The sequence below is a fragment of the Orbicella faveolata genome, unplaced genomic scaffold (genome assembly GCF_042242905.1).
Source record: "Orbicella faveolata isolate gen_17 unplaced genomic scaffold, um_ofav_v1 contig_36, whole genome shotgun sequence".
Lineage (NCBI taxonomy): Eukaryota > Metazoa > Cnidaria > Anthozoa > Scleractinia > Merulinidae > Orbicella > Orbicella faveolata.
In genome coordinates this window covers 6,351,279-6,378,623 of record NW_028301565.1, presented here as the reverse complement: position 1 = coordinate 6,378,623, position 27,345 = coordinate 6,351,279, and the positions used below count along the sequence as shown (strand labels likewise).

General features: G+C 38.6%; 2 protein-coding genes across 2 annotated transcripts; one reads left to right on the top strand and one right to left on the bottom strand.

Moving 5' to 3' along the window:
• The first annotated feature begins 965 nt into the window (after nt 1–965).
• LOC110050781 (uncharacterized) lies at nt 966–12,536 on the top strand. The gene is made up of 7 exons (XM_020756746.2): nt 966–1,113; nt 2,076–2,705; nt 6,771–6,837; nt 8,139–8,220; nt 9,115–9,191; nt 9,294–9,405; nt 9,963–12,536. The coding sequence occupies exons 1-7, from the start codon at nt 1,047–1,049 to the stop codon at nt 10,101–10,103; spliced, it is 1,176 nt and encodes a 391-aa protein (XP_020612405.2). The 5' UTR covers nt 966–1,046; the 3' UTR covers nt 10,104–12,536.
• Nucleotides 12,537–13,303: 767 nt separating this feature from the next.
• On the bottom strand, nt 13,304–26,792 carry LOC110050780 (laminin subunit gamma-1-like). The gene is made up of 12 exons (XM_020756745.2): nt 25,649–26,792; nt 23,185–23,476; nt 22,789–23,063; nt 21,063–21,642; nt 20,255–20,742; nt 19,435–19,749; nt 18,514–18,651; nt 17,651–18,138; nt 16,912–17,218; nt 16,073–16,335; nt 15,005–15,205; nt 13,304–14,370 (listed from the first exon to the last, which is right to left on the bottom strand). Exons 1-12 carry the CDS (start codon nt 26,718–26,720, stop codon nt 13,882–13,884), a joined length of 4,908 nt encoding a protein of 1,635 aa, XP_020612404.2. The 5' UTR covers nt 26,721–26,792; the 3' UTR covers nt 13,304–13,881.
• Nucleotides 26,793–27,345: the final 553 nt, after the last annotated feature.

The following is a 27,345-nucleotide window of genomic DNA, read 5'->3' as shown; positions in this document are numbered from 1 at the left end:
CACAAACAGGATATTTTTTAAGTGGCTATATTTTTTCCGCTTTCTTTTTAGCCCATTGTTCGAGGACAAGGACAATAATAGCGTTACGTCTATGATTTACCGCATTCTTTTAGTAATCACTCTTGTTACCATGGAGACAAGCGCAGATGTTCAATTCTCATGAAGATAAAAACAAATATCTCCGAAAATATCAGTGTTGTTGCCGTCTTTTTGGCCTGAAATTGAAGCTCTTTCATGGATCTTTACGGTCCCAGATAAATCGTATCACCTTACTTTGCCAAGCCAACACAGTGGGATTTTATTGACCACTTCGTTGATTTGTAGGCGTCCACATCAACAATCATGTCCAGCAAACTTTGTTCTAGCGACAAAGGGCTCTAAATCTTTACGTCAATAGCTATCCAATCAAATTCGTTGCTGTAAATCCGGTTTAAAGGGACTTTGAATAACTTGAACTGAAATCTAGTCATCTTTTCCGAGCACGAACGGTTGTCAATATTTCTTTCTTCTGTCCACAAATCCAATTTAAGTAAAATTGAAAACAAAATTTTCCCTGTTCCAGCTTTATTTTCAAAGTATAATTTTGTTTTTTACCGCTACTTGTCTGCGAGGAAAAAGACCTTCTCTCGACCTCTGTATATTTTTCGCATAGTGGCATGGATCACGAAATTCCGCATGCAAATAAGCGTCAATGCCGAAAGGGGCAATGTATTGATTTTACACCTGATCCGCTTAAGTTTTTCCAATTGGAAAAATATTTTTGTGTTGTAAACAGGAGTAGCTTTAGTCATTGCAAACAGATTCGCATGTGCTTCTCACAAGAACGGTTTTATTTTGCAAGCGAAACTGGAAAGAGCGCCTTCAAAAAAAAAAAAAAAAAAATGGCTATAAGTGAGTTTCTTTTGTCCTTATCGCGTCAATAGCATAAATTAATTATGCTAATTAACAGATTGCCCAGCATTCCACGCGTTCACAGCCGTTCGTGAAGAGAGCTTTCCGGTGACGGGTGTTCGAATGTTTGAAAATGTTGGGGTGAAGTTTCGGCGATGAATTCGAACCTGTACCTCCTTTTTCTTTCCTTTTTACTCTTCCAGGGAAGTCAGCATATAGGAGGTAAGTACTGTACAATTTGATGCTCTAGTTGTTTTATTCTAGAGTAGTTCCCGAAACTGGTACCGACGTGAAAGATTGCAGGTACACCGAGTGATGTTCACGCGTGGTGGAGCCGAAAGATGTCTTGTACCAAGGTTCTTGTAACGGAGGAATTACGTCGTGAAAATTTGAATTTACGTAGTTTAAATTTTGAAACTTTATTGCGTTTATTTGGGAGGCTAGATCTTCTGCCAGGCTTGTTTTCCAACGACGTATAGTTTCGAAAACCAAAACTCGCGGTAGGTGTAAATGAAGTTCTGTGCGAGGCGAACGGGCGAGTTGCTTGTTTACATTTACATTATTCATTGAGAGCGTTTTCTGCTTGAATTTGATTTTTTGCCCTTAAATTTTGGGCATGTAGGTTATAGTATACCTCATATGTTCCTTATTTTTCTGGCGTTGAAAGTATATTACTTTTGCCCTTGCGACCTGTTGTTTTTCCGCGTTGTACGGTCCACTGGCGTGAAAAATATTCAAATTTTTGAAGTTTACGGACGTCCGCTGGAAAATATTGTGATCTCTCGACCATGTATTAGAACTACTTGAACCGACATAAATTTTGTTGGAAGATAGGTTTTGACAGAATTTTTACTGCCAAAAAAGAGCAAATAAAATTCAGCTCAGCGTCGTGAAGGAAAGCGAAATTCAAACATGGCGAGGCATATGCAACGAATCTCATATCAGAAGAAATGACAATTTCCCAATGTATCAGTTTTCAAAATACTAGTTACAGCTTCTTGCTGTGGTAGAACCAACCCTTTGTTGAAATCCTGGTTTGCCAGTGGGATTTTTTTTTCTCCATATCTTGAGATTTAGAACAAAGAATTAAGGCAGTATTCGCCATTTTAGACCAACAAGCTTTTCTGTTCATGTACCTTTTTGCATATTTTTCATTTCTCAAGCATGTTGAATATGTTTTTCAGGTGTGGAACAGAAAAGAGCCGAGTATGAAAATGTAGTAGTCACTGACGGACTAGAGTTGCACAAAGTTTTCGATTCCTTCAGGAGAAATACTCCGACGACAGCGTCTTCTCTGAGCGACGAAGAAGAGAGGGATTTAGAGAGCGCTCCAGCGACCGGGCTCGAAGACTCCAGTTCGGATAGTCTGGAAGATGAATCAAGTAAAAATCTCTTGGAGGAAACGTTACCGAATAGTGGAAGCCAAGCATTAGAAGATAAGGCTAATTCTCATGATGTCGAATCGAAGGAGCTTTCGAACAACGAGAGGCGGTTAACCCCGAAAAATGACGGAGAGAGTAAAAATCGGCATGATATCAGGACAAATAGAAATTATGAGCGAAAGGAGCGATTAAATATTGATTCGAAGAGAAATAAAGATCAACGCCATGCCACAAGAGACGGTCTAGCCCGAGATGGCAAAAATAAATTGGCGCAAACTGCCGAACAAGGCAAAACAGCTGAGCTGGAATCTTCGAATGGCGGATTCGCGGTTGTTCCAGATTCCAACTCGTCAGCGTCAACACCACCTCCGTACATCTTGAAAGTAAAGAACACCCCAGCCAGAGCAGAGTTGGACGACATTTATTTTTTATGTAAGTTCTTTCTCTCCTTTTTTATCTAACAGAAATCAAATTTAAAGTCTTAATATTGTTTTCAACAGGAGACATTTTTGGGGAAGGTAATTTTTCAAGTGCTATTTAAGTGTGACAAATATTCAAATATCGCGATTTCTGATATGTGAAATTCAACCTTGATTTGGGAAGAAGTGGGCGGCTTACAACATGATCACTATTGTAATGTTATTTTCGGTTTTTCATTATATTAGGCAACGTTAAAAAGACGCCAATGTAGCTACTTAGTAGAGACACGAAAAATATAGTGGCGCCCGTGTTTTTACTTCTGAATGTTTCGTGGGAAATGATTATAGTATTTTGTTCATTGTTTCGAAAACGAAAACAAGGAGTGTGATTAGCTGGAAAATGTTGTAGGCATTTTCCAAGGGTGATTGCTTCAAAACTTCCAAAATTTTGATTTATGAAGGTGAGGCTGGAACTAACTAGTCCGGTGATCTGCGGTGATCCTTTCTCCTTTATTTCCTGAAATACGAGCCATTTCCTTATGTTGGCGTGTCGAACCTTTGAATCTTCATGAAGTCTTTGTGGGTTACAATTTCTTGCGTATAATCTTAATTGTTATTTTTTCCATTGCAACAAATACGAAAACTCTTCGTTAGGGAACTACCATTTCCATTCAGCGGGGGATACAATGTTCATTAATTTTGCAGTTAGATGAAAGTTTGTAAAAATAATCCTTTATAAGACGCTTTGGTGTAAAATGTGCATACATTCAGAATTCTTTTGACTAACGCAACATGCAGACCGTTTCTAGGACTGTGTATTAAAACTGACGTAAGTTTTTAATGTCGGTAGATTTCCCTTCCTGATGACGTTGTTTCTTGTTTACTCCTCAGGCAATATTGACAATATTATATGTTATATTGTTTATTCAGTAGAGTCTTGGCATTATATCTCTCAGAAATTTGTAATGGTGTTGAGATATTTTGATAGATGACCAATAATTACTTTTCAATTCATTTACTCTTGGACTCGTCCAGAATAATATTGCACTTGGCTTGCAAACTAGTTTCTTTTTATGACATTAATCATCTTAGGTCATGAACTTCAATGAAAATACAGGACCAAAAAAATTTGGATATGCTGGGGAAGCGAACATTTATTTTATCACTACTGTGTTTCAGGAAATAACTGTTGCTGTGAAATAGCAAGTAATGACTGTAGTTTTTAGAAATATTTATGGAATTATTAAAATCAAGAAAATTTTATGTTAAATGGAAGTAATATTATGGTTTCTGAAAAAGTTGTGGCAAAAATTGGAAAAAAAAAATATTGAAAATTGACAAATAACAATGACTTTCAGACTGAAGTTAGTTTTTTAAATTCCATAAAATAATAATAAATTTGCAGAACTAGTGACTGTTGGAGTATAAGAATATATCCTGTACTGCCCTTAAGCTTTTATGATGGACACAATCAAATTCTTTTAAATTTTCAGTCACTTCTATTATAATAAATTGGCAGGTGTTTTCACCTGGCTGATTCCTTTGAACAAAAAGGGCAATTAGATGGTGTTAATTTTTTGACAATGAAATATAGTTACTGTTGTTAGCAAGCTGTCCTTGAATGGACTTATATTTGGAAAGAGCTGTGGCAAGAGAAACAAAAGGAAACTGTTTTAATTAGTAACACTGTGTAGACAAAATGCTACTCAATGCAGGTTTAATGAAATTAAATTTTAAAACATTTTATGTCAGTGCCAGTGTTTGGAAATGTCCTTGTGAAAACAAGATTCATGTTTCAAATGTATGCTTTATCGGTCTATTTTAAGGTGCCAAAAGATTATCTTCCAACAGTTGATGCAAAAGTTTGGCTCAAATAGCTAAATTGAGTAATGGACAGCTCTGGGTAATTTGAAAACATACAATCATGCGTGTCTACTCAGAGTGAAATGATTCTTATCATTTAATCATTAGAATTTTTTATCAGCTTCATGGAACTTTTAGACTTTTCTTTGCTGTAAGCGTACATTAAAATTGCAAAAACAAGTCTATTTTATTTTTGTTTGTAGAATATTCCTGTAAGTTAGAGGTGCAAGAGAAAATTTTATATCAGGGCAGAGTAATCAACTGTCCTTTTTGTCATTTGTTTCTCAGATTTACTTCCAAAAAGTCAAACTTCACTGAGTTTTGTTATTTTCAGTTTTGTCATTACTTTAGAGGGTTGTCAGTTTTCATGGGTTGCTTCTTTCGAAGGGTGGATACCTTGGTTTACAGTGGTTTACATTCTCACTGAAAACAGCATGAAGAGAGAGAAGAGCAAGAACTTTATTAGGAGACCATAGCATGGTACAGCTAGTGAAAAACAGGTCTCAGTTTCAAACAGATTACAATCACTGTGTTTACATTGGAGTTTACATTGGAGTTGTTCACTATCAAAGCTACCCAGTTCTTTTGCATTATAATTCTAGCTTGTTGAGCTTAAAATATCAAGAAATTTCTGTGGCTTTATTGGGTCCAAGTAAATTGAGTTGCAAAGATCAGCTACCCAAATTATAATATTAATAATGAATAAATAATAATGGTACTTTTATCGTGGAAATTAACATGTGGATATGTTCACATGCACTTTACAAAATTATTCATAAAAACTATTCACAAATAAAAAATTAAAATGGCAATCATGATCCTAATTCTAATGATATTAACATCGAAATAAAAAGAAAAATGCATCACAATCAGTGATAAAATAAATTAGAAGAACAAAAGAATGAAATAAATAAACTAAAAAAATTGTCTGTATACATCAACATTATGAACATTATTCCAATATCATAAACTATGTAATTAATGTCAGTTATATATTATAAGCCACTTCGAATAAATATGTTTTTAAAAGAGGTTTAAAGATTGTAAAAATTTTAAACTTATTACATAACTACAATTGCATGTTACTGGCATTGCTGCAAATTAATTGGTTATAATAATTGGTCTTGAAAATAATAGAAATGGGGTCAGTCTATAGGAAAAAAGACACATTGCTTTTGGACTGAGACTTGTGATTTTTTGTGTCACTGTACCCAAATTTGCAATCAGTCAATCACAGACTGTGCTTACTGTCCTGATATCCTGCAATATCAAGTCAATGACCCAATATGGCTACGATGTCATGGTCACTTTGGCCAAATTTGGGTATGATAAATATCTATAAATAATGTTATTATACCTTTTGTTTTAGTCTGCTTGGCAGTATATCGGGCGCCTTTAGTCTTGCCACCAAAATACAAACCATGGCTCAACCAAACATGCCTAATATGCTGCCGAAACATAACAAAAAAGTATGATGAGGTATAAATACAAGTCGCAGGGACTGCCTAGTGGTAGCAAATTGTAATAAAATCACTGTGACAGAGGACATTTGTGGTTGTTGCGAGGCAGGGAATTTAACACTGAATGATTTGCTATTTTAAATCATGGCTAAGCCTACAAATTCATAGAATGTATAAACCTCTATTGTGGCTTTTTTCATCACTTTGCTTGGTACAGTTGTGGAGAAAAGTAAAAACTGGAAAAATGGCAGGAGTTTTTGTTTAGCTGCCTGACTTCGTCTGATTCATAAACACCTTATTTTATGCAGTGCCTCATTCCCTAAGGCATCAGTTGTAGACAGGTTGCCTCCCACTTTCAGTGAAATTGAAAATGGACCATGAAGCATTTTACTATTCTGCCAAAATGTAATTCTGATTAGCTTGACCAAAGTAATGAAGATTTTAAATTTGAAGACTTCTTCTTGAACTTAATACTGATTTAAAAGCCATAATAATATTATTATTATGTTCTTCATATCAGATTTGCAATGAGATGCTATTATTAAAGAAATAGCAAGAATAGTTGCAAATAGGCTTGTGTCTCTATGGAAACACGTCAAATTTTGCTGTCTAAATATTTTTTTCAAGCACTTGACTCTCATTTTCTATTTTCTGACAGTAAGGGGATTGTTTTTTGAATTGACGAAACAACAAAGCTAAATTACATGTGACTGTGATGTAAGCATGTCATTTTAACAAAATCTTTTTCTCTTTAGTTATAGTAATTGGTTGCAGTGTGGCTGGGATTGCAGGGTTGGCGTTAGCAGGGTACTGCTGGTATAAGTAAGTAAACTCGCATTAATTTTGTTACAGTATTTCTTTGAGAGATGTAGTTTTTAAGTTGTTATTTGTTATGTTATTCAAGCAGCTTACCAAGTGTTTGACTTCAAGTAGTTTATCTTTTTGAGGGCAAAGGGAGAACCCTTTAGCTTGCTCTGTTCAGCGGTAATTACTGCTGTTTGCGTCACTATCTGGCCCAGTTATTCACAGCACAATTGAGCCAGTTAATGCAGCATTAGTGTGAATTTTGTCCATAGTCTTACAACAGTTTATTTTTACCTTTTTGTATGACCTTTTCAAAAGTCATCAACTCCTCCCCTGGTGTGTGTTTTCTTGAATACCAAGCCTTGTTTACATGAAATTATTCTCAACTCTCATTGTCCAAGGAATTATGTCATCTTGCTCCATTGGGACTTTGATAATAATTATTTCATCTTCACTTTTTTACTTAATAGAAAGTAAGGCTTGGGGGTGAAATTAACACGAGTATCGTCAGCGAGCGAGTATCGTCAGCCGAAGAGTACAAGGGCGGATGGTAAATTCCTGAAATAAAAAGAGACCTTTCTGACTTGAATGGGAAAACCTCCAGCCAAATAATCTCTAAGTGAGCATTCTCCAAGTCAGCTCTACGCTTCACACGCAGATCTTGATTGACAAAGGCCATTACACCGCCACCACATTTCGATATTCTGTCACAGTGATAAATTGTAAATCCGGGAACGGCACATAATGAGTCGGGAATATCAGGCTTTAAGAATGTTTCGTTTAAGAAAAGCATGTCAACTTGAGGTCTACCAGACTCTCCGGCAAGGAAAAACTTGATCTGATCAAACTTAGTTGAAGTTAAGCGATTAACATTCCAGTGACCAATCCTTAAACCTTTATCATCCAAACCAAGATCAAAAAGAGGATACAATTCGCAGTGGTCTAGTTCGATCGAAGAATCAAAGGTGTCATACAAACCACTGTATGAACTCAACAGCGTACTTCCATCAAGCGAAAAAGACTCATCACTTAGGCTGTTGGGTGCAACCTGCGGCAAAGGTCCAGCAGGACCTGGATTCAAGGAGACAAAGTCATTGGGTATTTAATTTAGGGGGCGAAAAAGCAGCCGTATGACCCGAATGAATACAAATGAAGACAACGTCATATAGATATACCAACGCCCTGCTAATGAAGCATTGTGACAACATGTTGCAATGACATAGTACCCCAGGGACAACGTTACACAGTGCATGATAAATACATTTTATTGTTTTGCTGTGTTTGAATGGTTAAACTAAAATGTAATATTTTCTTGTAAGGCTGCACACTACAGCAAAGGCTGTGAGTGAAGCAGAGTATTCAAGTTATGGAGCTACAAAACAGGGTGCACAGGTCACTAAGGTATGTTTCCGTTCACTATGGAGATTTGTATGATTAGTAAATGATAAAGATGAAATGTTTGCCACGAGCATGGGATGAGGAAAAAAATCTGAGTCTCCAACAGGATTCGAACACATTACCTGTTGGGAACTCAGATTTTTTCTTTGTCCCATGCTCGTGGTAACATTATTTTCATCTTTATCTTTTATTCACCAGGCTGCAAATTTACCATCTTTCATTTATCACATACACTAGTAAGTTAACCTTGCCACTCTAAACTTGAGTATGGTAAAAACCAAATTAAACCTTTTATTTGGCTCTGGCAGCATATTATGTTTGTTTGGTCTTTCCATGGGTGTTTTGGCTTGACTATGTTATTAGAAGGCAAGGAAAGTTGTGTCCAATAACCTGGGGCTTGTGGATTTTGCAACTGGGCTGGTAGATTCTGTCCTTCACTTGCCTAACTGGTGAGTAGAGTTTCTTGGGAAAATTTTTGATGAAATTTAACTACTTAAAGACTGAGATGAATTGTTTTCAGGGTAGTGAGAATGACTTCCCAGTTAGTACATCATAGTTACAGCTTGCCCAGATGTCAAGCCTGAAAACTGGTTTTCTCTGCATCCTGTGGCTTGCAAAATACAAACCATGACTCAACCAAACTCACCTGATATTCACAAACATAAGCCGAGCTGTAAACATACAAAGGCCCCTGTGCAAACCCCTGGCCACCTCGCGCCAATGCCCAGGGAGCGACTGCTGGCCAGCATTGTTTCGCGTTTAACTTAGCCTAAATTACATTCAGCTACATTAAAGGTGTAAGTATTAGCCAGAAAATATGAAAGAATTGATAATAAAACCTGAATGTAATGATGTGAGTGTATATTTTCAATAATGGAATTTTGTATGTTGTTTTAGGGAGACCATAAGCTTGATTACAGTGCAGAAATATATCATTATCAGCAGACAAAAAGTCAACTGTCAGCCATGGAAAAGTAAGTTGATATAATTATGTACAGATTGTATGCAGTGATTACTCTATTCCCTAGTGCCATTGTTATGGTCATTGTGTAAGAATTATTTTTGTTTCAAACCAGGGCTAGTGGAACGAAGGGAGGGATTAAGGGAGAGACACTTGATGATGACGAAAATAGTGATGAGGGAGATGATGAAGATTACACTGTCTATGAGTGTCACGGACTGGCTCCGGTAAGTTGTCCACATATACATGCTGTGTCAACAACAACATGTTGAGATGGTTACTGTCATTTAGAATGTCACAGGTAGCTTTTGCTCAAATTATGGTTTTTAGAGGGAAATGGTTATGAAGCCCAGCAAACATCAAAGGAGGAAACAAAGATGTCAGGATTTATGTTGGAAGGTCCACAACTGTGCTCAATCTTTTGTTTTTTGCTCATACACTATGAATGAATTACGTAACCAAAATGTTTCTATTGGTTAGTTCCTCAGTACGGAGTAAACAACTATTAAACATGGTCAAGGCCAAAAAAGAGAACGAAAACACACAGCAAAGAAATTTGCCGGGCTTCATAACCATTCCCCTATGCTCAAATGCAGAAATAGGAAATAACTGTTATTCCTCTTTTTTGAAAACCAAAAGGTGATGTTTACCATTGTTTGTTAAGAAGAGAACACAGTTCAAAGGACACTGTGTAGCCTTCTTTTAGCTGATGCATTCAATTACCATACCTTTGTAATTTGCATTGGAAACACATTTTCTACATTTATTATTGTTTACTTTGCAGACAGGTGATATGACAGTTGTCAACCCCTTGTTCAGTGATCAAGAAGTGGTTGGCAGTGATCAGGATGGCAATGGTGATAAGAGCGGTGCTAGTGGTCAAGGATCTCCTGTAGCCCCTCGACATTCATTCAAAGAATCTTAAAATAGCTAAATATTAGTTAAGAGTTTGAGTTGTTTTATTTTTTGATCAATCATTGGATGTTAATGTTATTTGTCAGTGTGGTTTTGGTTCTTAAATTTAAATATGAGGGTGCACCTACCTGGTTTGACAGTTGGTTTTTTTTCTTGTCTAAACTACGGTTTTTATCTTGTAGCTTAGGTGAAGATAACTTTCAATAATTTATGATTAGTGTTTTAACTAAAAGATCCTCAAAGAGGAATAATGTGCCCTACCTAAAGATTCTGCATGTGAATATTGCAGGAAAATCATTTCAATATTGTTTTTAGTTGAACTGACTTGGCTAAAATCAATGGCTTGGTGCACCCATTAAATACAAATGGCTTGGGTTAACCCCAGGGATGGATAGATATAAAAGTAGGTGAAATAATAATGACATGGAAAGAAGTTTTATACAAAAAGAATATTATTGAAATTTCAAATTATAATTTTTTATATCTGGGTCATTGGTACAAAGTTTGTGTTAATTCTGAAAAATTATTTGGATGTATTTCCAAATTGTAAATAAATAATCTCATCACACTAGTGTTGTGTAGTGACAAATCCAGTGGATTGGTCTTGGCGATTCTGATGGGTGATTCAACTATAAACTATATACTATGTATTCACAGATAAAGTTATGGCAATCATTATCAATAAAATAATATTGTAAGTAGAGTATATGTGCATGCTGAGTCAGTATAAGAAGCCAGAATTGCAGCACTTCTGCTAGTCACTTGCTTTATAAACTAAAAGACAAATCAAACTCTATTGTTTCATTTCAAGACTGTTTTGTATGTGACAGAATTGCTTAAAAGTGTGACCCTAGTGCCTTTTACAATAAAAAGGCCTATGGGTCTTGGATAAGGTCTGTAAATTGGTTGTGAAAAAGTAAGAGTGCTGTTATGAAGCTGACAGGTACACGTAGTTTACTTTTTATCATGTGACTTCTGTGTGCAAAATAAGTGATGCCAAGAATGCAAAACCTTAATTTAAGAAGCTTTAAATTCAGACAGGTCCTCTTTAGACTTCAGTGCAACATTCTCTGTGAAAATTGTGAAATTAATGAATTTGAGACTGTTGCAGTGGAAATGAAGAGCAAAGTGTTTCCATAGCTTCAAGGAGGGATTTTTTTTTTTCAATGAAGCGATGGTTGTTACAGACTTGTACCTTGGGACCCTTGAACTCTAGAAAATTAAGATTTTCAACTTGTGGAGCTTGGTTAAACAGTAAGGGACTTCAATATACTTCAACATACATATCATTGTCATAGATTACTTCACATTAGAATAAGTTTTTAGGATACAAAGAAGCAAGGCTCTATATGTTAAATATGATTCATGTTATTTCAGTGATTTCAAAGTTATTCAGAAAAGACAGAAGGAAAAGCTCTTTTGGGGAGTGTAAATTGAGAACTTGGTTTTGCACATTATTTGAAGTATTGTAAATGAACTCTCCTTAGGGCTCTCTACCCTTTTCTCTTGGTGTTCAAAATCAGAAATAGGAACAGAAACTTGGAACGACTTAACGAACAAGATACATGTAGTACTTTAAATCGTGAAGAAAGTTAAGAATTTTATGACAAAAATATATATTGTTTGATATTCATACTCCTTCCTGACCATTTTGGATCACATTTTCTACTTAACAAATTGACGTCAGTTTTTCATGTGTTTTTCTTGTGACTGATCATGAATTTTGTTGTAACATTGTCAGTGGTTGTGGATCCACGAGGCGATATCTGCAGACTACTTTGACAATGTTATGATGATATTCATTGTCAAAAACAGGACAGACACATGAAAAACTCGCGTCAATTTGTTTTTTACGATAACAAATTGACAAATTGTCCACTCTTCGCTCATTGACGCATGGCATAAATTATAAATTCATGTATCTATCCGCATATTGGCAATGAAAATTAACCAATGAGTGCACAAGAATTTCTGCAGTTATTGTAAAAAAGTGTATTTATTTCTCTCACATCTTTGTAAGAACCCAGGAAAGCTGAGTAACCAAGCTCCACATTGTTGAATATGTTGGGGGTGGGGATGGGGCTGGGGAGGTGTCCAAAGAGGTGTCAACGTGGATAGCTTTAATGTAAACCATTAATTTTGTTTATCTTTAGGTTTCGTTATTACTAAGCATCTGGTTTTGTTTATACTCAATTCACTCAGTCATGTGCATACTTCTGAATAATATTATAGAGAATATATTAATTTTGACACATGCACGCCACGTGAGAATGCTATTACGGTTCTTATCTATTAACTTCAAAGTGCCTGAAAATAACAATCGTGTTTATTTTGGATTCAGACTAAATTTTTGGAAGGTGTAAAATTCTTTTCAAACTGCCTGTGTTTTGTTGTGAATAGAAAAGTGCGTAACCTATTAAAGCATCTGGATGTTCTTCCAGAAGGGTTTATTTGTTGAGTATTCTGTTTGCTGAGAGATCCTGAACAGAAAGCTCGCTGGGTGTCCCTGGATCCAATTTTAATCAAGACAAAGTTTCCTGCTCTCGGCTTAACCCCAAGGTTGGGGCTGAGGTCATTTGAAGCTGTTGGGAATCTTTGATTATAAAATTGGCCTCATTAGCATAATCGCTCCAGTCTCTAATTGAGCTACAAAAATACCAACTTTGGATATTGAAAGGGTGTGGCACGATGAACTGCCCCAAGAAACTGGAGCCCCATTTATTAAATATTTTTTGTGTAATGCGGGTTTTAGGTCTTACAATGTTCGACGTCAAGCCACAAAACCTTTAGCCTCGACATCTTTAGGCTATTTAAGGTCAGTTTAATCTAGTTTCCTCAACTAAGATGGATTAAAACGACTTCTACCCCAAGCAGTGACATACAGACTCTGACAAAATGAGATCCAAATGAAATAACTCACCTGGGTTTGTCTAGCATAGATATCTTAATGAATAGAAAACATGACAATGTTGATGATAAATTAATTACTGAACGTAACATGGTCAGCCCTTATCGAGGAAAAACTGGTTTCGTTCTCGACCAATATTTTCTCATTACAGGCCTCACGATAGTGTAACATCTTTGTTAGGTACGCCGGCTCGTAATCAAAGGCGGATGAATTTGTTTTGTTTTCGCAACTGTCGTGCATTGGCCATCCCTAATTTAAACGTCACACTCCCATATAAAGCCACACGCTGGTACATGTAGACCTTTTTGCAACAGCTTTAAGAGACTTTAATTCCTCATACATAAAAGCTTAATGTAAGCTAATAAATAAAGTGAGCAAATGTTAAAAGAAAAACTCCGCCTCAATAAATTTCACGAGTCAAGTAAGTTGAGTTTGATGCTGGTGAAAGTTTTTGCGTTTTAAAATACTAAAATAAGCTTTACCAGGTTTAACAATTCAAATCTGAACGTATTTCAATAGCCTAACAAACTCCCTTCCCGTAAATACATTTTTAAAAAGCTAATATTACAAAATAATATGATACTAGAATTGTGAATGCCAAAATGGCATCTTTACTCCATAGCATATCGATCAGCAACTTCCTTCCAAATTTCAACGCTTAATTTTAAGGTAGCATGAAACAAAATGCCTCGAATCTTCAAGAATAGTTACAATAATATTATTTGATGACAAAAAATGCAATTTTCTCAATCGAGAAACCGTATTTAGGTTGTTCGGCGTGTCTCGGAGCTGACATGTCCAAGAATTGATTTAAGTCACGCAATATTTATCATACCAGTGGCCCGCTAAGCAAAATGCTGTTGTATATCACGACTAAATGCTAGTCCTCTGGGTCTGGCGTGACTCTTGGGCATACCTTGGGTAATTTCTCATACATTTCTTGTAGCAATTTCTTTTCCGCTCGGTATTTATTCAGATCAACGGTGTATTTCTTGATGCTTTCCTTAATGAAATCACTCTGTTGTTCCACTGCCAAAACTTCACGATCCAACTGACGCACGGTGTCCGTGTCATTCTGGAGCTGCTCTTCAAGGTTATTCAACCTCGACATATTTACGTTGCCCAAGCCATCAATCTCCGCCAACAGTGCTAGCAACTTTTCAAGTACATTTTGTATTTTATCTCGAGCTTCTTTTGCCGCCTCGCCAGCTTCCTTAGTTTTGTTCAGTGCGTCTTTGATGCTCTGCCCCTGTGCTTCAGCGGTGGTCTTGTAGTCAGACAACTGACTGGCGGCTTCTGATACGGGTGCAGTCACATTGTCTCGTGGGATTGTAAGCTCTTCTACCTCTTTCTTTATCATTTCAGCCTTCTGTTGGAGATATATAGATTGACTCCCTCAGCCTCAACATCGAAATATCAACTCTCCTTAATGACTATCTTACATTTGTCTTAACGTCACTATTGAGAATTTGGTAGTACATCAAGACAACAGACCCTCCGTGAGTTGATGATATTCTTTACTCTCATCACTTGTCTGCTTCACAGTATATTACTTCTGTAGCGAGAATTCAGACGCCGATTACTTTTTGGAACTAAGAGGTTAACAGCATGTCCAAATAGGTGACTGTTCGCATCTACAGCAGCCCCGGGTGTGAACACTTTACAGAGAGTCCTGCAAAAAGGCGGGTGGGGAGGTGGTGGTGGTGGTGGTAATTTTCATTGTCATTCTCGTTGTCCCAGTGAAAAACTCGTTCCCATTTTACCCCTTAAGACCTCTCTCAATCAACAGGCATTCGTTTAACAGAATATAGTTGAAATCTGGCCAAAAAGGCCACATTACCACGTTTTGCTGAACAAGAGCTTTTCGAGATCAATAGAACCCCTGTAATAGAGGTACCTCGCACATAAACGCACTAGGAACTTGTCTGAATTTTCCACGTCTTTCCAGACATGACAACGTTAAATTTTCACATAGTCTAATGAACTGATAACCCGCTCCTCACCTGTTGCGTTTGATTAGCTATATCTCGCGCCCCCTCGGCTGTTGACGCGGCTTCTTCGGCCAGCTCCTGTGCATCACTCAGGTTAGCGGTAGCCTCATCTGACTTGTTGTTTGCTGAACTGATAAGTCGCTCAACTTCCGTTATGTTAGCTTCGGCTAAATCAGCCTCTGCTCTGGAACTGTCTATGATTTCGTTGAATTTCTGGAAAGTCAGAATCAACAGTCTTAGATTTAAATTCTGCGATTGAGAATCAACATCCCACCCATGCATCACTCGGGTAGAGGACGCGAAAGAAAAAGAAGCACCCTGGTGTACAAGCACGTTTTGATAGTTTATAACTCAAAAACTCGATTTTGTCGAATCATGAATCGATATTTACAGCAGCATTGTCATCAAGAATTATTACTTTTGATGGTAACAATTAAACTTTGTTGCTATTGTTTGACAATTAGCCTTTTAGAAGCCTATGTTTCAAGAGGGGCTTGATGTATAAAGAGAAAAACATAATAAGTAAAAGTTATGTTGAAAGCCTTGCTAGGTATTCCAGCCTTTAGTTCTCGCTCTGCCAGACTGACAAAAGGCACCGGAGGGCTACAACAGCTGTTTGCTGCTGTTAATAGGGAGCTTAAGCAATGACGACGACTACGCAAAAGACGACGCCTAGTAAAAAATGATTCATACTTTAACTTCGATTTTCGCAATTATCTAGGTCTGTTTAGTAGGCCGAACGGTGTAGAAACCTACTCAAACTAAATATGTAATACAAGGGATAAATTTTAAAAGGAAAAACGAAAAATTAACCGTCGTGATTCCCGTTCTCCAAAAAGCACAGAACTTCACGGCTACGAAATGTACAAAGCCGTTGCAGTCAAGGTTTGCTCAAGCTCTCTAATACTCAGAGTGTGTTGAAACCTTCCACCATAATCCCCTCGCTTGAGCATAGTGACAGGCTGTGCAAGTTTGCCTAGCTCTACATCACTGCACCTGGCACTAAGCCTTACGCAAACGTTCTGCCCCATTTCAAATCATGAACTGATCAAAGGCCACACTTCTTAGTCTAAATGTTACCTTGAGTCTCTCTAACATGTCTTTAGCCTTTTTCAATGTCTCCTCCCCTCGATCAATGGCATCATGCGCAGTTTCGTTAGCATCAGTGACATTTGTCATCAGGCCCTCTAGTCTTTCAAAAAGGCCTGACCACTCAGCCATTTTCTTTCTCACGTATTCTTCTTTCATGTCAAAGCTCTCAACTAAAGTCTCCAGGGTACTGAGGATCTCTTCAGCACTCTTGGACGCGTTGGCCACCTCTTGTTTGGAGGTGTTAAGTTTTGCTGAAAGGCAATCAAATTCTAATAACGGAGCTTTGAACAAACAATTAAGAATAATAATCACCGATAATAATTTCAAATGACGTTTAAATGACTCGTTCATCATTTTCAAATTCCTATGACTTCTTTATATACTAAGAATGCATGTGAAAGTCTCGTTGCCTGTGATTTAAAACTCTACAATGTGGAATGTAGAGAGTGTTGATTAAGTACTAAATGGTTTTGCTTTAATTGAGTGTTATCCATGAAAAGAAACCTAAACTGAACACTCGATCTGACTCAATTAAAGCAAAACTATTCCATTGCTATTCTCGTCTCCAGATTCAGCTTAAAGAATTTAGCAGGACTGGCACGAGAATTGTTTATCACCTCATTTAAACGCTTGAAGGCTGGAAACCGGAATCATTCACCAATTTTGTCACATCTCCTTGATCGCTTTTACGTAAAAAATATCGTAGTACTAGACAAGTAGAAAAGATATTTGTTCGTCTAGTTTCTTGAAATCCACTTTGTTTTCTGATCGGGCGTATTTTCCTAAGAACCTAACCCGCCCATCTGACAAGTTGCTTTTTAACATACCTTGCATTTCCGACAATCCGAGGTCGGGGAGAGGTGCGGTTCCATTCTCGTACAGCTCCACAGCCTCGTCCATTGCATTCTGGGCTTCTTCACGTGACTTTTCAGCTGCGCTTTCCGCCTGTTCGTGCAGATCTATGGTTCTGTTAAGCTTCTTCAGTAATTCTTCTATGCCATCAGTTGTCTTTTCCTGTGCATTCATCGCGTGTACTGTAGCATTTAGGGCTTGTTTAGACTTGTGGAGAGTTTCGTTCGCCTTTTCAATGACATCCTCCGCTTCCATTTCGTGTTTATCTGCTAGAATAGTGGTCTACAGAAAGAAACACAACCCGGTGATAAAATGAACAGTTGAGACTGAAGGTATCATCATTGAGCCTAAGTTTATTATTAACGATCTAACAGAACTTTTAATAGAAAAGGATTATAACTAGGACTTAAGCTTTAAAACACCAAGAAATGTCAAAAGTAGTCGAGGTTAAAAGGAAATTCGAAAATCTTCACAAAATTATCTTGAAATGGTCGTTGTGGCAATTTTCAACCACAATATGACGAAGTAAACTAGCCCAAGTTAACAGACGCCTCTGCTTAATTAATTCGGCTTTTCATGTTCAGTTTAAGAAAATCAAAGATGCAACCCATAGTGACTACATAACACTACAAAGATCAGTCTAATATCATGGACTGGTTGCCAGTTGAACATCAAAGTTCAAAACAGAATCAACCCTATCAAAAAGGACATTACCTCATTCAAGATCTCCGCCATTCTTATGGCTTGTTCACTGGAGCTGTTCGCTGCTTGTATCGACTCATTTAACGCCCTAGCACCCTTGTTCAGCAACAGCTTCTCTGCCTCGTCAAGCAATGCACGTGATCGATTGATCGACGCCTCGGCTTCAGATATATTCTCCAGCGCACTGGCTATGATCCCTTCCGCCACGCTCGTGTTGTTGGACACATCCGATATGACCTTATTTATTTTCTCCACACGGCTGTCCAAGACCTGAAGCTGCTCCTGTAGGGCTTTGTCTGTAGAGTTCGAGCTTTCTGCCTTGTTGAGCAGTTCATTCACTGCTTCCGTCAATTCCTTCAGGCGACGCTCAAAGTTCGCATCCACGACAAGTTGTCCGCTTGAGCTCGAGTTGAAGTTGTTCATGATCTTCACGAGCCTTCGGATGTTTATTCGCAAGCGGTTAACTAATCGTTGGATTTCGCTATAACATGGCGGGCAACCTACGGCGAAAAAAATATCACAAGCATTATTACATCCACTACTGCTACCGTAATCCCATGATTATCTTGACGACATCGTTTTCGAGAAGTTCCGTTTTCTTAATGTTTTCCGACTACGCGAAATTGAAAAGCCGGCGTTTTCAAATTCCTCCGGTTTGAAGAGCGGTTATGGGAAAAGATCCGTTTTCGTGACGGACTAGTGTAGACGATAGGTCCGAACCGTAGAAATATAACTTCATTTTCAAAATCCTCCGGTTTGAAGAGCGTTTTCGAAAAGCTCCTGTTTCGTGACGGATTAGTGATGACAGGGCCTAAGATTGCCTGGCTATTGTGTTAATATTATTATTATTATTTCAGCATTGTAGCAGTACTTACTGACACAGCCGGCAGTCAAGTTATGTTTATTTTCCTCGCATGTACCACACTTGATGCCCAGTACTCCAAACTTGCAGTTGCATTCTCCGTATTCATTACAGCTCACATTAAGAGAGCCTTCTGGGTTGCAGTTACAAGCTGAGGAAAGAAACACGATAAAGTTTACAAAGATTTCTATAATACATCCCACAAAACACCAAACAAATATCTCACACACCAAAATCCCACTGATAATCAGCTCCTCTGGCAACAAGGCCACCTAAAATAAGCTCAACAAAAATAACTTTTGAAGAAAAATACTTGTACGACCACGCCCAAAGTATATTATCAGAATTTTGTAGTAAACTAAGTGTATATTGAGATAAGACTGAGAGTGGATAGATAACCGAATCTTAGTTTTTTTGCGACCAGCATCGTTTACAATTTAAGGTTCTTTATAATTGGCCAAACGAAACTACACAAACAATGCCCCTATCCCTAAGAACAAAAGAGGTGAAGATTAACAAGAAAGAACCAAAATAGGGGTTTTTACTGAAGAGGTCCACGTTAACTGTTTTTTAAGCGTGCATCCGCTGGTGCACACTCGACAATCTTGAACATTCTCGGCATGAAGTAAAACGTCGCTCAAACATGAAACTGAAGGGGTATCTCGTGCAAGACATAAAAATGCAAACGTCCAATGTGTGTACATTATCCACCGATTTTTTCCCTATCAAAGAGAGTAGAAAGCGACTACGAAGCACATATCTACAACGTGTATGATTCCTAGCTACGCCAAGAACCTTGGCTGGGTGCTGAACGAACGCCAAAAAAGATTTTCAAGCTTCAAGCTTTTCGTGCCTTCCAGTCCTCTTTCAAAACATTGCGAGGTTTATAGAAATTGGTATACGCATCATCATCTGGTATTCTCATTCTACTTACGTTCACAGCCCTGGTCTGAGTACCCGTAATGGTCTGACTGACATTGATCACATGTCCTTCCAGTCACCCCAGGTTTACACGGACACTGGCCGGTAATGACTTCACAACTATTGTTTAGAGAGCCAATGGGATTGCACAAACACTGCTCACAGCCAACTCCTGAGCCCACATTCCAGTAGGTATCTCGGCAGCTGTCGCACTTGTCTCCAATAACATTTTCCAAGCAAGTACACTTGCCTTTATCGTCACAAGGGAGGGGATACTCCGGGTTGTGGTCAGGAGGGGTCATTGTGCCTTGATTGTAGCAGTCGCAAGCTGGAGGACAGAAAGAGGCAAAATGTTCACAAGAAGGACAGAAAGTAGCATGGAGTAGAAGCACCTCTACGATGAAAGTTCCACAACTGAAAACTACACTTGACCAAAAAAAGAAAACAATTGTAAAAGCACCCTAGCCACAATATCTCCTTCTTCTTTAAATCCTTTCAACCCATGTGGGGCATGAATCTTTTAAGTTGCCTTTCCACCCCTTCCCTTCACATGCTCCTCTCAGCAGCTAGTAGCAGTTAAAACCTTCAAGCCACTTCTGACCCTCTTTTGCTTACCCCATTGGTTCCACCTTTAGCTCTGCTTGGCGATGCTGGTGCTTGCTTCCTCAGACACCAGGTAAGCCACACCCTTGGACAGCACATTATCTAGCCTCTGTATTTGACAACTACATTGCCAATTATGCTACCAGCGGATCAGTTTTACACTTGCATTAGTCTCTAAATGCAGTTGAAGTTAAGTGTGTGTGTGTACTGTTTAAGTTTCCATTACTTACCAATGCACTGTGGCTTTGGATATTCAGTAGCATTTCCATAAAACCCAACTGCACAAAGTTCACATCTCTCAAGCGGGCCATTCCTAGTGTTGTAAATACACTTTAAGCAGTCGCCTGTGAGAGATTGACAGTTCCCAATGGCATTGAAGTCTATATTGCCACTGCAGTTACACTTCTGACAAGCAGTTGGCAAACCCAAAAGGCCCGATGGGTCACCATAGTAACCATCTTGACAGTACTCACAGAGATCCCCTGAATGTCCCTCAGGACAATCTGTGCAAACAACATTCTCGCCTATCAGAATGCAACGGGAACCATATTTGCAGGGACATGGTTTGCAGTCATCTTTGGTACCTTCAGTTGGATTACCATAGAAACCTTCTTTGCATGTCTCACAGTTGTCACCAATTGTGTTGTCTTGGCAATAGCAAACACCTGTCACTGGATCACATGACTCAGAGTGACCATAACATTGGCAGGGAACACACCTAAAATCAAAGAAGGGTTAAGGGTGCCATGCCCATTGAAGAAAGAGCCACAAAAACTAGAAATGGAAGGATTTATTAACTAAAGACTGTTTGCAATTCAGTCAATCCCCTCTTAACAGACACGTGGCTGACGTTGTCACATGGAGTCATCCTTAGTCATTTATGCATCTTCCCAATTTAAAATGTCAAGTAGGACATAGGACCCACTTTGGCCTATTTCTAGATTGAACACTGCCTTTCACTGAGTGCTGAAATATTCAAAATCCAGCTTGTCAAGGTGGAACACTTCACAGTATGATTTTTTGACATAAATTACTTACTGGCCATATTTATCCTCGGATCCTCTCTGTCTGGTATAGCCCACACTACATTGCTCACAATTATCTCCCGTGTAAGGAGCTGGACAGCTGCACTCTTCAACCCAAGGAACACGTAAAAGAGACTGTGGTAAATATACTGCTGACTCCATGAAAACATTGTCAATCAAGCCAGTCCCCTGAGGTGCATAGTTCATTCGAATTTTAATGGCTAGTAAACTGGTTAGGAGTTTTTGGAAGTCAAACCCTCTGAGCAGTGGTTCCCATCCCAAAGATGGGTCTTCATGAAGACGAAACAGATAGTTTTGAAAAGTGGTAGAAGGAACAGGGTTGTTCTGTGCATTGAGCCTTGCAGAGACCTTTAGTCCATTCTTTCCCTCCAGAATAATGTCTCCTGGTTTCACCTGAACTCCTTCAGTTGCAGCCACACGGAAGGTAAACCCAAAGAGCTGGCCATAACTGCTGCGGCGGTCTCCAAGAAATTTATCTGGGGCTGATATATAAAGGACTTCATTTCCTACAGCTGTTACGCTGATGTGGGAAGATTCACGAAGGATGATATACTGCTCAGTTACATTAGTACCTGTTGAAATAAGATAAGCACAACAATATCAAAATATGAACAAAAATGAGAAAAGTTGAGTAAATGATGACCAACACAATAAAAGTGATTACAATAGTGCTAAAATGTTTGCAACAGAAAAAAAAAATGAATGCATAAACAAGCTTAGATTTAACAGTAAAGTTATGTACTTTTTCAAGCCCGCAAGTCATGGGCAGCCTGTGTTTATAAGGTATGTTACATCAAGATTCTGCCAATGGATGTACATGTAGAGAGGTACATGTACTTGAAAAGTGAACATCAGTAGTCCCATGAAAATCAACACACAAAAACAACAGCCCGATCAATGTCCTTAGACCCTTTCCAGCATTGTGTCAGGCTACTGTAACAGCATGCCGATATCTATCTCTATTTATAACCTTGATGGACAGAGGCACTACAAGGCACCAGGGCTCATTCACACTAGACTGACAAGATTTGATTGGCTCTACCAAAAATCAAAACAAATCTTCAACCAATGTTGGATTTGATGAAAGTATAAAAGTGTCTGTGCTTCAAAATAACAAATTATTTGCTAACTGCAAAATGTCAGTCACCTACAAGATTAAACACCGTCTGTTCATCATGAAACAACTTAATTGATCTTTTCTCTTAAGTTGATTGACAGACCTGCCAGTTTTGCCTGCACAGAAGTAGTACAATGGCACTTTTGACCTTTGGGTAGAATTAACAAAATTTATAGGGCTGAAAATCACTGTTTCAGTTAGCTCTAAATTAAATGTAACATAGAATTGATGACAGACATTTTTGCAAAATAAGGAAAAAATTCACTTGGTGCTTGCAAGGACTAAGAACACAAGATAACTCTGGCTAGTGCCAAACCAAGACTGCCTGATCCAGAGTTTAACATGCTGGTGACGTAGGTCATTACTTCTCTAATATGTCAATCTGGAGTCCATTGCAGTCAAGGGCCGGGCACTGGGAAATTGACTGGCTGTGAGGATAATTTTGCCTGCCCCGTCTGACCATCTAGAGGAAAACTTCTCTAAAAAGAGGTTCAGCTCAAAAAGGTTTGCCTGCCCATAAAAACCAGTTGCCTTCTGGCTGAAATCGTTAATGAAGCCCTTGTCTACACCCTCAGAATATTGGCAGAATTATAACATGTACCTTGCTCATTGATAACAGTCCAACCTTCTCGACCTGACGAGAACTGATTTGAAATGTTATATCCAGTATAACCCATAGCTGCCTCACACACACTACTGTGTCCATAACAGAAGCACTGTTTACATCCATGTGGGTTTGTACTCTCCAATCCATAGAAGCCTGTCTTGCACTGTGTACATTTGGCACCAATGACATTCCTTTTGCATGAGCACTCCCCCTTCTCATTACACTGTGTGTTACTGGGGTCAGTTCCTTCAGGAGAACACTGGCAAGGCCTGAAAAAGGAGCACAAGAAAACTGAAGCTCGCATGATGCAGAAGATGAGGTATTGTTGCAGAGGAAGTATCCAAAAGATGTCAAATGTTTGTTTTCAATAATTTTGTTTAGTAAACCTACCTACAACCCGTCTGTGAAAAGCCAAAGTAGTCTGCCTGGCATTTGTCACATTTGACACCTGTCACTCCAGGTTTACAGGTGCACTGGCCTGTTGGATCGCACTGTAATGACACTGAGCCCACAGGGTCACACTTACAAGGCTGACAGTCATCTGAAGAAGTCAGGCGGAAGAAATTGTCACGGCATCGTTCACATTTTGGACCAGCTGTATTTCTCTTGCAGTTTTCACAGCGTCCATAGCCAAGGTTCTCATCATACACACAACTGTCTGCTAAACCACTACAGTCGCACTCTAAAGAAACAGTCATACAGAAAATATATTTTATCAGTCACAAAAAGCCCTTTCACTTTCAGGAAGACTTACAGGAATTCTAACTACAAATTCCAGGGTTCCCAGTACTAAATATAAATTTTTGACATTAGTAACCAATTCTTGTCCCTACAAAATGAGGGAATTTGACAAACCTAAGAAGGTGCCACAAAATATATTTATAGTATCAATTAAACATTCCAGTCTGAAACCCACTGAATTTAGGGTAGTACATGTCAGATATTTTGTTAGAAAATTGATTGCAAAAACAGGTTGATCATTTTATGCCATTTTGTTTTCCTATTTCGCAAATATATTATGCAGTTTCCCATACTTTAGACCGGTAAGTGTGTACACTTGAAATCCCAGCTACAGAAGGTTTGCTAGAAAGGTCAAAACCTAAGTCACGTTCTAAGAAAAGCAACACAGGAGGCATTGCAACACTAAAGCTTATGTTACCAGTGTGAAAATAATCTCATTCTGAAGTTGTTTAAACCTAGTAGCAGAGTTTAGAATATTTCAGGTACATGTTTAACCAAAAATACTGTAAATATCATTCAGCAGATAGAGATAGGAATTTGATTTATGAAGTTCACATGTAATTATACTACTCGGGGTGTCTTGTTCACAAACCACACACAAAGGGTGATATAATTTGTGATCCCAAATATACATCATATGAAGTAGATTAGAGTAACCACCAAACCACCCAACTGGTTTCTGTTACACAGATGTGACTGTTTGCCTTGTGTGACTCAAAATGCGTCCTACCAGTATACTGCTCTCTGAATATCTGTGAGAAGCAGACATATGTCACAATGTTCACCTGAATAACAAGTCATCTGACATTAGTTTGTGCAAATTAATGGCAGAGTAAACCTCATCCTGTTCAACAAATTCTGAAGGTTTCTGCATGTTATATGATTAGGCTGTCTGATCAAGTGACATATGCAGCAGCCCTGGCACAACCTAGCATTCAGTGATTAACTACAAAAAATTTAGAACTGTGCAAGTCTTTATAAAAAAAACACTTGCCTTGATGGAATTTCTCAAACACATTAGCATCTGGAAAACTCCTTTCAGCAAAATTCTGTCAAGTTTTTAGACATAAGAAATGAGTGCAAGCACCTGAACATTTTCTTAATCTCCTTTATAACAAAGCTGAGGCCACCAGCTGCTTAACCTATCAATATAACATCTTTGATCTTTCAACTCTCTTATCAAATGAGCTTTGAAAGCCAAGCTCATCATGCAATCCATTCTCTTCATGTCTGTATATTCAATGACACATTTTTGTGTACTTTACAGTGGGACCAAGTATCATCCCTGGTATTACACAAAACGGCAGACATAATATCAAGCAGATGAGTCCTTAAACTGGTTGTGGTATTTTACACTTTTAGGGGCTAAGCTGTACACTGTACAGAATCACAATAAATCCATTTGTTCGTTCATAATCACAAAGAAATTAAGAACACTGGATGCAATTATCCATTCATTCAGTCACATAGAGTGAAGTGGATGTGTGGATACACAGGCGGGTAACAGCCATTTTTCCTTGAATCTCAAGTATAGTTGAAGTGGATGCGTAATAAATTAGTGTCAGTAATACACATCGGAGGTTGTAAAAAAATTGCCAATATATTATTGTATCAGAGAAAATGGAAAACCAAATTGATTTATGGAGGAATTTTGACTGTTCAAACGTAACTACACAAAAAGAAAACCTGGATTCCTTCATTCCGGCGCGATCAAATGCTCTTTGTGAACCTCCACCCCGTCACGAAAAAAGCCGCAGAAACCGTGTATATTCGAGAAGGTTGACTTCCGGTCTGAGAAATCGAACATTTGTTTCAGGACCTTTGAGTGGTTTCGTGGTTTTCAGAGAGTGAAGGACAGATAATGCGTGAGCTTGACTAAAAAATAAAAGGTTCAAGAAATCTAGTATAAAACGGTGCGAACTTTAACTCTTTAAAAATGCAGTGAGGTTATATTAAGCAGGTCATCTGCAGCGCTGCAGGCTATTGGCCAACCCAGCTTGATTTACCGCAAGATAAGCGTCAAATTTACTTGTCTCGCGCTGACAGGGTTGGCGAGCAGAATAAAAGGATATACCTGAAGTAAGTCCATGAATACAGAAAATAATGTACTTACTGATGCATTCGTTGGCACTATTCTCTGTAGCCCTGGCCCATGGGCGATTATTGTAAAGCGGTTCGCATTTTTCACAGTCTACTCCCATCGTTCTGTGGTCACATATACACCTCAGCTCAAGTCGTCCTAAAGTATCTTGTTTCTCCATGCACTCTGCAGCGTGCCCGTTGCATTTACAACGTCCTCCGATTGTCAAATCTATAATAGCGAAGTAGTAACTCCGCAAAACGTTGGAATCACCAAACACTTCGTCTCCAAACGTATTCATCCGATCCAAATCTATTCGGATCGAGCTCGCCGTTACCCAGTCTTGCAATTCAGGACTGTTATCAAAATTGAGGTTATCCGGCCGACCTTGCAATGTAGTAAACGCAACATTGCCTCCAGTTAGCGGCGAAATGCTGCTGAATTCGTTCGAGCACAATACTTGCTGATTTGTTATCGCAATGTCATTACTTTTCACCTTGTAAGTTTTCTCACACGAAGCTGAGAAATATTGATATGGGATCCACGGCCCGTTCGGATCGGTGCTGGTTCGCTTGTAAATTGCCATCGACTCAGGTCTTGGCGATCGAAAACGAATTCTGATATAAGACACATCGAAGCTTTTCATAAGATCTAGGGTAAGAGTTACGGGTTTATCCGGGTTGTCAAGCAGTGTCTCTGACTGCCACCAGGTTCTGTTTTGATCATCTTTTATGTCCGTTATGTAAGACGCGGGATGGCTGTACCTATCCTCTGTTGCATCGCAAACTTCGCATTCCTTCGTGGGTGAAGTGACGCCGGTTTGAACGCAGAACTCGCTCGGAGGCGTCCCACAAGTGTTGTTAGAAATAACTGTCTTGCCAAAAGCAGCGTTGCCGAAAGAAGGCATGCATCTGAGAGGAGCTTTAGTGATCTCGTTATAGCATGGAGATTGACTATCAATCTCTCTGACAAACAGGAGCAGGGCTAGAAGTCTTAGCACAGATGAAAAACTCCTCCAATGTTTCTTCGCACGGTAATGACAGCACACCTCCATGATCCCTCTCGTGTTATGCTCGTAATCTTCGGTAGGCGAACGGCGGATCATGCATGGAGGGGAATTTCACGATATTTGATATACGTGATATGCCAGACATCTACGGATACCTGTGTGAATTATAAACTTCAGTGTGCATTCTTCAGCGGGACGGAATTTCCGGGCCGTGATTGGCTGTTCTTGGAGATAATCCAAAAACAACCAATCACAGGCGTGTTGACGAAATTTGAGGCTTTCCTCGGAGTTCAAAAAGTTCTGCGCTGAAGTGTAAACTATGTCCCCGCCTTTCCGCCCAGAAATTAAAAGTTTACCAAGACTTAGTTTAGCTGCGAATATGTCGTAAAGTAAACATTTGTTCTTCAGAAGTTTTCTTGCCAAACTGCAGCACTTGATGTACCGAAGAAGATTAGGCGAGAAATGGACACTACAAAAACAAAAATTGTCGATTCATTCTTTCGCTCTGAAGAAAATTCTTTGGCTTGATTTGATTTATTTTTTAATGTTTTTAAAAACGAGTGAAAAATTGCCAGTGACAAATTATCAAGTCAGAAAGTCGAGCTGCGAACCGTTTTAGGCTCATTATGGGTTTTCAAAAATGTAGACTATTACAAATATTTCATCACTTTATTGAAGTCTTTTGTATTTTACGCTTAGTGTGTCGTATAACATCTCAGCA